This window comes from Halyomorpha halys, unplaced genomic scaffold (assembly GCF_000696795.3).
Source record: "Halyomorpha halys isolate HHAL.00 unplaced genomic scaffold, Hhal_1.1 Scaffold321.1, whole genome shotgun sequence".
Lineage (NCBI taxonomy): Eukaryota > Metazoa > Arthropoda > Insecta > Hemiptera > Pentatomidae > Halyomorpha > Halyomorpha halys.
The window spans coordinates 218,562-229,513 of NW_027115809.1; the positions used below are offsets into that span (position 1 = coordinate 218,562).

At 29.3% G+C, this 10,952-nt stretch overlaps 1 protein-coding gene across 4 annotated transcripts in view; it reads left to right on the top strand.

Moving 5' to 3' along the window:
- The first annotated feature begins 2,733 nt into the window (after positions 1-2,733).
- The window catches only part of Lrrk (Leucine-rich repeat kinase), a 26,100-nt gene continuing 17,881 nt past the window's right edge, over positions 2,734-10,952 (top strand). The window contains exons 1-7 of one of the 4 annotated variants that reach the window (XM_014421455.2): positions 2,734-2,940; positions 4,606-4,762; positions 4,854-4,894; positions 4,977-5,142; positions 9,063-9,222; positions 9,694-9,838; positions 10,791-10,927. In XM_014421455.2, the coding sequence (XP_014276941.1) occupies positions 2,878-2,940; positions 4,606-4,762; positions 4,854-4,894; positions 4,977-5,142; positions 9,063-9,222; positions 9,694-9,838; positions 10,791-10,927 (869 nt within the window). In that variant the 5' untranslated portion in view covers positions 2,734-2,877. Of the gene's footprint in view, positions 2,941-4,605; positions 4,763-4,853; positions 4,895-4,976; positions 5,143-6,848; positions 7,204-9,062; positions 9,227-9,693; positions 9,839-10,790; positions 10,928-10,952 lie in introns of those variants that run through there. The other 3 variants (XM_014421458.3, XM_067052773.1, XM_014421456.3) reach the window with 3 other exon arrangements.

Below are 10,952 nucleotides of genomic sequence, written 5' to 3' on the forward strand. Positions count from 1 at the left end.
ATTCTGAAATTTTGCCGCTCCCTCTACGCTACGGGATTATAAATGGGGCTCAATATTACAATTTGAATGCTTGAAAATTCTAAAAATTACAACATGCACTTTGAAAAATTCTTTTAAGTGTAATACAAGTTTGTTTTACCATCAGGGAATCGATTATGGCAACAAAGTATCGGTAATTTAATTTCTAAAAGAAAACTATTCAATTCTAAGAAACACTTTCGTTTAAGAATGGTGTGCCCACCAATAAGGTTCATCAGTATCCCTAAGATACCGTAATTAATAGTTGTTTAAGAAAAAAATTGACCATTAAAATATCCTTCCACTTCTTTATTTAATCATTAATGTTAGTAGCGATACCGTGGATGTCTGCACAATTTAAGCCACAAACGTATCTTTCCGGATCAAATCTGGCCTGGGTGAGTTGACTTGTATTTAGTTGTGGACCTTGGGAATAAATGTCGATTTTCCCACTCTGGCTAGAATAGGTTGTTAACCTATAGAAAACTGTCTTTCCTGTCCTAAGCTGGAGAACAATAGGACATTAAACCTAAACTAAAAACAGTTGCGCGGCTTATTTTTTGTTTTGTTTTTTCCTTCGTACCTTGCCTTTCACCAATGTGGGGGGTGCGACTTCTTTGTTGTGCGGGAAGTTACCTCTCCCCATCTCAAATATTTCATTCCAACTATTAGATTGTTCCTCAACTCAACTCGCAGATTCTCCATGATCCGTAACGAGCCTTCTCTCCTATAGGTCATCTTTGATCAAATATTCTTGCAGGAAGAGATTGAAAGGTATCCCCCCACAAGAGCATCCACTGTCTCGTGAGACATTCCAGTATACTTTGGTGACTCGTAACAGAGTCATCCTCTCAGCCAATGCCAACCTATTATTTTTTCATTTAACGCGGTTCGAATTCCAATTGGTGGATGAGCACCACAAGATCCCTAACCCCACACCTTTGTAGATCGTCATTGTCTTTGGGTACCGGAGACCCTTCAATACGTCACCAACACGAAGGAATCCATTCAAGGCGAAAATTACTCTGTTTTTCCAAGTATTAAACGTGAGATTAAACTTCCTTTCAAACCTACCCCGAGGTAGGTTACCACCTCACTAGGACTGATCTTCTCACCCTGAACCTCCAAACAGCCATCTTATTCTTCTCGCAAACAATGCACCCACCAGGTTAGCATATTTTTCTTCCTCTGTTTTAACCACAGTTCTGCTAGTTGAAGCCACCTCAGTTGCCAAGTCGTTCACATACGATAGACATGTGATCGGGAACTTTGCACTCCCTAGTAGCTAGTTCTTCATGAACTAAATTCCAGAGAGGGGGACCCAGGATTAGTAGCGTAGATAGATAAACTAGCACTCGTGGTAAACTTCAGAATGGTCGTTTATTTTCACAATTATAGGTTATCAGGTTCCAGTGTTATCGGGACAATTTTTTTTTATGTTTGGTTTTCGATGGATCTTAAATGGATGGAAAAAAAACTATTAGTCTGGCTGATTTTTTGTACGTCCCAAGATTTTCTCGCAAACGGATGGACCAATCTTGTTTGATTTTTTTATTACTATACTTTTTTTTTCCATGCTTTTGTCTTTGTCTTGACTGGATTTTTAAGGCTCATTTCCACGTAATAGATGTCTGGCGTGTACGTAATATCAGAATACAGAGATAACGTATCACACCTTATTTAAAAACTGATAGTAAACAATGCAGTTCAACTTGGTGAATAAATGAGACAAACCTGATGACCACTGGAAACGTACAAGTTTATAAGTTACACAAGGCGTGTACTACTTCAAGATAGTAAGGTACGACAATTCACTGTGACAGTTAGTCGTTATGCATGCGCTATTAGTTGATAGTTCCAGGAAGTATCAAGTAAATTCTAATATTATGACACTACTGTAACGAGAACAAATGTCATTGTCCATATGATACTAGTATCAGTAACAACTTTCACTATCACTATCGTTGTCACCGTGGAACCTGGGCTTAAATGTCCAAATAACAGACCGATACGCTCGCGGGTAGATTGTTAGGCATCAAGAGCGTACCCAAGATCAAAACTAGGGGGGGCAAACCATAGTCAATCAGGTTGTGACATTTCAACACGGAGGAGGCAAATGAAAACAAAATTAAATATAATTGTTGTTGTGCTTTATTATTTATTGAAATTAGTATTTGCTTGAAGAAAAAAAAAAATTTCTATTAAATTAATAATTGTTTTAACTTCTAGGGAGGGGGCAGCTGCCCCCCGCTGGGAAGTCCATGTTAAGCATGACCTTTAATTTGTATTTTGACTGTGTTCAGTGGAGAGTGGTTTGTAGGCAAGGATACAGGTGGTGTCGAAATGGTATCTTCCGGTTCGTTAATCCTTGTTATTATCACTCCCCCTCTCGCAAGAAAAGGGTGGCAAATTATAGACACCTTTATTAAAATTTATATATCACTCAAGTTAATAAAGATATTGCTATAAACATCTTTTATTAAATATTAAAGTGTGGCTTGAAATACTGATATATAGTACCCTAAGTTTCATTGCACCGTATAATCCATTTTACTTTATAGATCCTCTATTAAATATTATAGATCCATTAAATTAAAGTATCACTTCAATTGGATTATTTTAGATGAAAATTTAAATTGAACCCCAAATAAAATAAAATACGGGTTGACATCGTTAATGAAATGTTTGGAATAGTGTTGGTAAACATGGGGAGGGGGAGAACTTGGAGGTTATGGAAGTGTTACTAGTGCAGTAATTGTGCTCTTCGGAAAATGATAAGAGTATACAAACTGCCCACTAGTCTTCCTTTCAAATTGACCAATATCCCCTTTTGGAATATGGAAACTATTTTGGCGTAGGATGTTCAAAATGGAGCCTCTTACACCTGAAGAGGAGGATTTCAGTGGCAGATTGCTTCACCAGGTCAATAATCTGTTATAAAAACATTAATTATTTGGTCCTCTTTTTATTATATTTGGTTACATTAATTTTTTATTGATTTGAGTTACAGTTTTATTAAAATTCTTTGCCCATATTCGTCATCATTACATGCATTTTTGAATTGAAACTATGGAAATCAAATACCATTTAATGAAATTTCTTAGAAACATTGATGTATTCAGCTATCTTATACCACAGCCTAAATCTTTGTTTCATATACCCTAGAAAAAGTGAACGGGGTTATAGGTATTATACCTGTACATTTTAACTTTTCAATATGTCCTGTCAATTCTATTTCATATTCTTCTGTGATCTCCCTCCAAATGACTGATTTCCTATTTTATTACTAATGTACTTCAACAGATAGAACTTTTCATTTATAAAATATTAATTTGACTGATTTGTCCTCCTGTTTAGACTTTCCGATAATGGTCTTTCACCTACAAGTCAGTTTATATTATACTAATCAGTTTGACTGGAAATTTCAAATCTTTTATCTGTCTGTAAATGTGATTAAATATTTAATTGAATAATTATTTTACTATTAACAACTTATTCTAACAAAATCTATTCCTTTTTAGTGTAATTTTATGGTCAGACAAGTTTTATTTTAAACCAGTGAAAAATTTTATATTGATTAATTATTAGGAAATATTTTCCATATTAGCATGAAGTAAATAGTACTTTAATATATTTCATTTTTTTTTTAAATACATGTTATAATGGTCATAAATAATTTACAAGTTTTGGTGATTTTCAGCACTAATGATTGTTTTGTGGCTAATTATTATTATTACTATCCACTTCTTGTTAACTATTTTTTTGGGCTGTATAATTTCCTTTAATTTAGAAAATTTAATGTTGTATATTATATATGAGATAAAGAAATTTTGTTGTATACTAAGTGATATTTCGGTTGTTAATCTGTTCTATATGGTACTTACATTTATTATGATAATAACATAACAATAATTATATTTTTAATTATGTGTACATTAATGCAATGAATCTTGGATTGCTAGTTTCATGTTCGTCTATAAACAATACTTTTTTTCTTAATTTAACCCTTGTATAGATTATTCATTCGTACCCTTGATTTAAATAGTTTGTTATATTATGAAAAAATAATACAGTTTAAAACCAATAGTATTATATTTGTTTTGTTTTTTTATAAAATTTGAAGATGTATTATCACTTAAGCTCTAATCACTTAATGTGCCACTAAAATCTGTATGCCATTCATAATAAAACTATAAAAAACATAATTCTAGGGCTATCTCAATAGAATTCTCCAAGTCTGAAAACATTGTATAGCTATTCTACAGAACAATGGTCAGAAACAATATGTCTTTGAGATGATGCAATTATTTTTTTGTTTTTAAATTGTATAAAAATTGCATTGTTATATTTTGTTATAATAAATTACATAATGATGTGAGGAAAGCAATATATCACTAAGCAGTAAATTTAAAGTGAATTTTGCATGTTTTACTCTTGGAAAATATTTGTAATCCTTTTATTGGTCTCTTTTTTACTTAAATTTATTGAAAGAAATTTAGTCTAATATTAAAAATGTATGGTTAAAATTCTAATTATTTAATATTAATTTTGTTAGTTTACATAATAATAATAGATTTCTTATTTTAGTCTGCATTATGGGACAATGCAGAACTTCTGGAAGATCTCTTGAGAGGAGACCAGTTAAGTAATATGAACAGTCAGGATTCTTGGGGAAGAACACCACTGCATGCTGCTGCTACCACTGAAAACTCGACATGTCTAAGAATTCTTTTACAAGCTGGAGGTACTTAATATCTTTTTATTTATAAAATAATTTAAGCATGTTTTATTATTACGATTTAGTAGGTATTACTTATTGTTAACATCATTCACAGCTGACCCAAACATACCCTGCGGCCCTAGAGGGGACAGTCGGGTAAAATAAATTTTGAACATTTTTTAATTGATTTTGTTATTGTTTCTACTTTTTTAATTTTATATTTATTTCATTTTCTCAGACACCTTTACATGTTTGTTCCGAACACGGATTTGTAAACAATATAATTCTTTTGGTCCAAAATGGAGCTGATTTGATGGCTAAAGATGCAAATGGATTAACTGCTCTTGATATAGCTGAAAAGTCAGAACATGCTGAATGTATGAAAATACTAAAAAAAGCTGCCGGTAGGTATCAAGATGTTGATACTTTTTTTAATAGTTTTTATTTTGATTTATGTTTATTATATAAATAAAGATTGTCCTTTTATTGCCGAAAGAGCAGTAATTATCATTAGTTTAATTTATTCTTCATTAATCACATATTTAGACCACATTCTGTAGGAGGTAATGAATCCACTTATTAATTAACCTGAGAAAATTGATGCCAATGAAAAGTTCATAAATAGAACCATATACGTACTGATTAATTACTTCTACTAACAGCATTTTAAAAAATAAAACTTTTATTTTATGCAAAGATGGTCTCTCAAACATTTTTCAACATCAACAGATAATACATATTTTTGTGGTATGGTTCCATGTTCACGGTTCAGTGTTTTTTTAGCCAGTATGGAGTGGTACAATAGGAACTAATATAGTATTGACTTATATTTTGTAAATTTAAGGGTTGATTCCTTTCTGCAGAATGTGGCCCATTTATTATTGTTAATCTTTAGGTGTGTAAAAATTTACAAAAATATATATTAAAATTTCAATTGTTAAATATCAATCAAAATTATTGAGAAAAAAATCTTAAACATCAACCTCAAGAAAATTAAACCCACATTATAAAACTATCTGATTCGAACCCCTACGACCCATGAAGGATTCAGTACTTTGTAAGAAAGCACTGTTTTTAGAACAATGGTTATACAAGGAAGTGATTTGGTCAGAATCACTTTCAACTGCCAGATTTTTTCCCAATTAAGGGTACCCACTTTATGAGACTGGGTGGACCTCAGCTCTATAACCCATAGGATTGACTCATAGCTACAGTGTAACAGAAAATAATTATCTGCCCAGCCAGATTTGAACCCGGGTGCTTGGAGTTAGTAGTATTTTGCCTTATCACAGTGCCACCACGCTCCCCAAAACTATCTAATAACAATTTTTATTTTCTTAAGTTATAGCAGTTTTATTCCATTTTTATATATTTTACCTTTGTAACATTTCAGCCCTTTCTATCGGTTATTTCAAACTTTTTTTCTTCCCCTGTCATATTATTAAAATCTATATTCATATATAAAGTGGATTGCAACTTTTTTCTTTTCTAGCCATGTTTCACCTATATAAAGTTAGTTCACAATGTGACTTCTATTTCTTTTATATCTACATTCTTATTGAGTAAAAGGATTAATATTTGTTTTTAATCTGTCTGAGAAAATAAATGAAGTTCATTCTATCAAAAGTTAATACATCTACTTCTACAAAGTAATTTTTTTTTTTTTACAGATTAAAATTGTCTAAAACTTACACAGTTTATTTTAAAATTTTAGTTATTTCTGTCAAATAGCAAATAGGTCTTAAAATCAGCAGTTTTAATAAAAATTTAACTTACCTATTTAACTTCATCATCCATGGATCTTCCCAAGTTAAATAATAATAATTTTGCAAAAGTGAATGTATTGTCTTTTGTTAAAGTATTCCTCCAATATAAATGTTTAGAATTATTTTTATTAAATTTTCAATATTTAAGTGTAATTTAATTTTTATAATTAAGTGAAGAATAATTAATAATAACAATTTAAAAAATATTTTAGAATTTAGAGTTTATTTTTTTTGCAGTATTTTCCTCTTTAATTTTTAATTTTTTTTATGTTTTGAATAATTTATTGTACTAAATTTCTATAATAATTATTATTACATATAAAAAATTAATTTATGCCATACAGAATACTTTATAACTCAATTAAGGAAAATATCGATACTGTTATATAACTGAAGCCACCAGAAACCAAGGATAACAGGATTCTTAAAATAACAGTCCTCCCTCATATTCATGAATGGTGTTATTTCAATTGGGGGTGTTAAAATGTTTAGTCTGGATCTTACGATACATCTTTTATGTTCTTGGCACTCAACATATTTTTTTACCCAGTTAGCATATTTACATAGCATTTTTCTACTTAATTTGTTAAAAAATTATGATAGCACCTGATCATAACCTAGAGTACACTGATTTACCATCTATTGAATGTGGCTGTGATGCTTATACATTTTTTATTGATGAAATATCTCCAGATGCAGGTAAATAAATAAGTAATAATAACAATTGAGTTGTGATCAAATTAATTCATCTCTCAGTATTTAATAAATATTATTATTAATTTTAGATGATTGGTAGTTTTTCAATTGTATAGTGATATTTTATAGCTTTATTGTAATTTAATAGGTAATTAGTTTAAATAAATTGCTTTTCAGCAATAATAAAATATGTTCTGGCACATATTATAACTTAAACTCTTTAAAAATTCAAAACTAATTCCTTTTACTAATAGAAGCTTTTATCTTTGACAATTAGATATTTTGTGGAATTGCTTCTTCCTAATGAGTTCTTATATTATAAAGATCTGGATAATAGCAAAACCAAAAAAATAGAGGGAAGGTATTAATGAGACATAAGATAAGGGGTAACAGACCAAGTTTTGTAATAGTGATATATTATAATAAGGGAAGTTTCTGGTTTTAATCTGTGTGAAATTATAATCATCGAAAAAATATAATTATATCAATTTAAAAGACATGGAAACAGTAATGAAAAGGTATAACAAATTATTTCACGCACTAACAAATGTGAAAATTATATTTATAAAATATGTTAAACTAATTTCAGATATCCCAGTAGTTTTAATAAACGGAAAAAAAGTTCCAAATAGCGTAAACTGAATTTTCCTACTGGTTACCTCATCCAGAAAAATCGCATCGTATATTTTCCTGTTCAAAAAGTTATTAATTAAGTAAATTAGTATTTTTTTATTATAATTCAATTAACCAAATTTTATTTACAAAGTGTAGATATTGGAATTATTTTCTGTTGTTTATATAACCATATATTTTTTGCATCAATTGCACAATCAATTTTATTTGGGTTAGAAATTTGCATGCTTGATTCTTACATAATTAAACTACTCAATTTAGTTTGGAAAAAGGAAAAATAGTTATTGATAAAATTATGAAATTATATATCTTAAACTAGATACAACCAAAATAAAACAATAATATTTTAAGAGAATAGAGATATGTACTATGAAAAGTGACAAAATAAAATGATTATTCCATTAAATAATTTAATGGATTTATAATATTTACATTCTTTTTTTTTTTACTTCACTGGATTTTGGAGTTATAGATATAAAAAGTAAAAGTACAAAAAAAACTTTGTAATTAATTAAAAGAAACAAAGTAAATTTAAAAAATATTAAAAAAAGTCCTGGATATAGAAAAAATAAATAAATAGTTGAGAATTACTTGTACTTATTGTATGAGTTTTCAAAATGTAAAAAAAGTTTGGTTTTAACTAAGATTTATGACCCATAACAATTACACCACTTTACACTATGTTACTTTAGGGACTATCCATAATTTTTACAAAAAAAAAATTTTAATTACAAAATCACTGAAATGGAATTTTAAAATATACTGGATATGTTTAACAAAGTTAAATATTTCAATGGAATAGGTTCATTGTACTCAAAATCCATTCCATATTTTGAAGACTTTAGCAGTTAAAATTATGGTGGTCTCAGGTAGTATTAAATATTTTTAAAAAAATGTTTAAATATACTATAAATTAGAGCTTCTGAACAGAAGTATAAACTAATTTTGATTTTCAATAAAAAGAGATAAAATAAATTACTTAATTACCTCATATATATTAATTAAAGCAGCATGATAAAAAAATTAAAGAAATGACTTGTTTAATACTACAAAAATATTTATCATGTTATGCCACATTATCATTTAATAAAAAATATAAATAATCATATTTCTTAATTTTAAACTTATTGTAATTCATATAGATAACAAATTTATTTTCAGTTTCAATAATGTGGAAAGTTCTTTGTTTCATTTTTAGTTTCTTTTAATTAAGTGTTTTTAATATCCAGAGGCAAGAGAAAGTGTTCGGCAGAGCAGCCACAGAACTCTAAGAGAAGCGATAATCAGCGGTGATATAGCTGTGGCTCGACAGGTCATCACGGAACTGGCTGACGATGCACCATCTGTTGTCAACATACAGCCCCATGGATCAAGTACATTACTATACCTGTATGTAGGTTTTTTCCAATCATTATAAATTCATTATTTAAACATTGCGTCAATGTTCTTTGCTATAAATTATTTATTATTTTAGTATCACATTATTGATCCAATCATTTACATTATTTTTAAAACTGGTCATGTTTCATTTTTTGTATAAAAAAAAAATTTAGTTTGATTTATATTAAATTTAACAAGTATTTTACAAAAAAAAATGTTGCTTGTCCCAAGTATTATGAAATTGATTAATAGCTACAGAATTAAATTATTCAATAAGCTAAATAAGTTGTTTCCTTTCCTTTTTTTTTTTTCTAAATAAATGCTGAAGTGTAACAATGTTGCCCCATTGCAATGTTTAATAGCAATTAAGTTTATTATAGTACTACATGTTAGTTATTTTATTTAAAGTACTATTAACTCTTTTCTATCGTCCACTAAATGTGGTTAAAATAAATAAGTAATTTTGTTTTTTCGCTCCAGCGCCTGTGAATGTGGTAGGAAGGAAATCGTTAAGTTATTGTTGGATGCAGGAGCAGATGGCCGATCCCATCCTGTAACGAGATATTCTCCATTGTACATAGCATGTGTCAAAGGGAGGAAGGATATTGTGGAACTTCTACTTAAGGTAATTATTTTAACTAATCAAGAATTAAATTGAAAATTTATTGTCCTTCAAATTATTTAATGATTATAAAATTTTTATCCTGATAATTACTTATTGATCTGTTTTAATACATTTTAGCCAAATAAATTATATAATACATCAGTTTTAATGTTAAGATTAATTATATAACATGGAATAAACAACTAGTGCATTATTGGCTTATTCATAATTCTCTAGTTTACTTCCCAACTCTTACATATGGAAGTCAAAGTTGAGTTATTTATCAAGCATAACGTCAGCTGAGAGCATAAATTTAGCATTCTCTGTAAAACAAGGAAAGATAGTGTGCAAAATTAGAGAATAAGCATCTGAAAAGCAACAGCTCAAGTAGTTTGGCCATGCCTATCTCATGGGTGAGGTGTGTGAACCCAGAAAGGTTATAGAAGTCTCCTCACTCAGCAGGGGACTCCAAAGATGCCCCAAAATCTTTTTTAAGGGTTATATACAGAGGACAGGAGCAAAACTCTTGCTGTAATGAACAGGGAACGTATCGAGGACTGGGAAGCGACTAGCTCCATTGTATTGAGGAATGGCACAAAGAGGCAGAGAAAGAAGAAGGATTTATCTTAAAATTAAAGTTAGGTTTTATCAATATGTAATATTGATCTATGGAGAAGCATGATAACCCTAAGGTTTATTTAAGAATTATTTGTTTGCAATTTTAGTACTAATCATTGGGTAGACATTGTTAACCATCCAGTCATCACTAGAGAAGAAAATTATAATCCATGTATATTTATTACAGATTTCTGTTATAATTGGCCAGGATTTGCTTTTGGCTTGAATGTGCTGCTCTTGTATATTATTGTTTATCATTCATTTTATGTGAAAGTTATTTTTTTTAAATGGCATTTAAATTAATAGGTCTCTATAGAATTTTAAATTTAATTTAGTGTTTTGTTTTTTCCTGTAGAAATTTCCAGAGCTAGTTAATGAGTCAACTGTTGAAAAATGGCTTCCAATACACGCTGCCTGTATAAATGGTCATGTACCTATCATGGAAACATTGTTAAAATTTCCATATCCACAATCTGTAATGATTAAGTACAGGTATGGAAAATTGTATATATATATA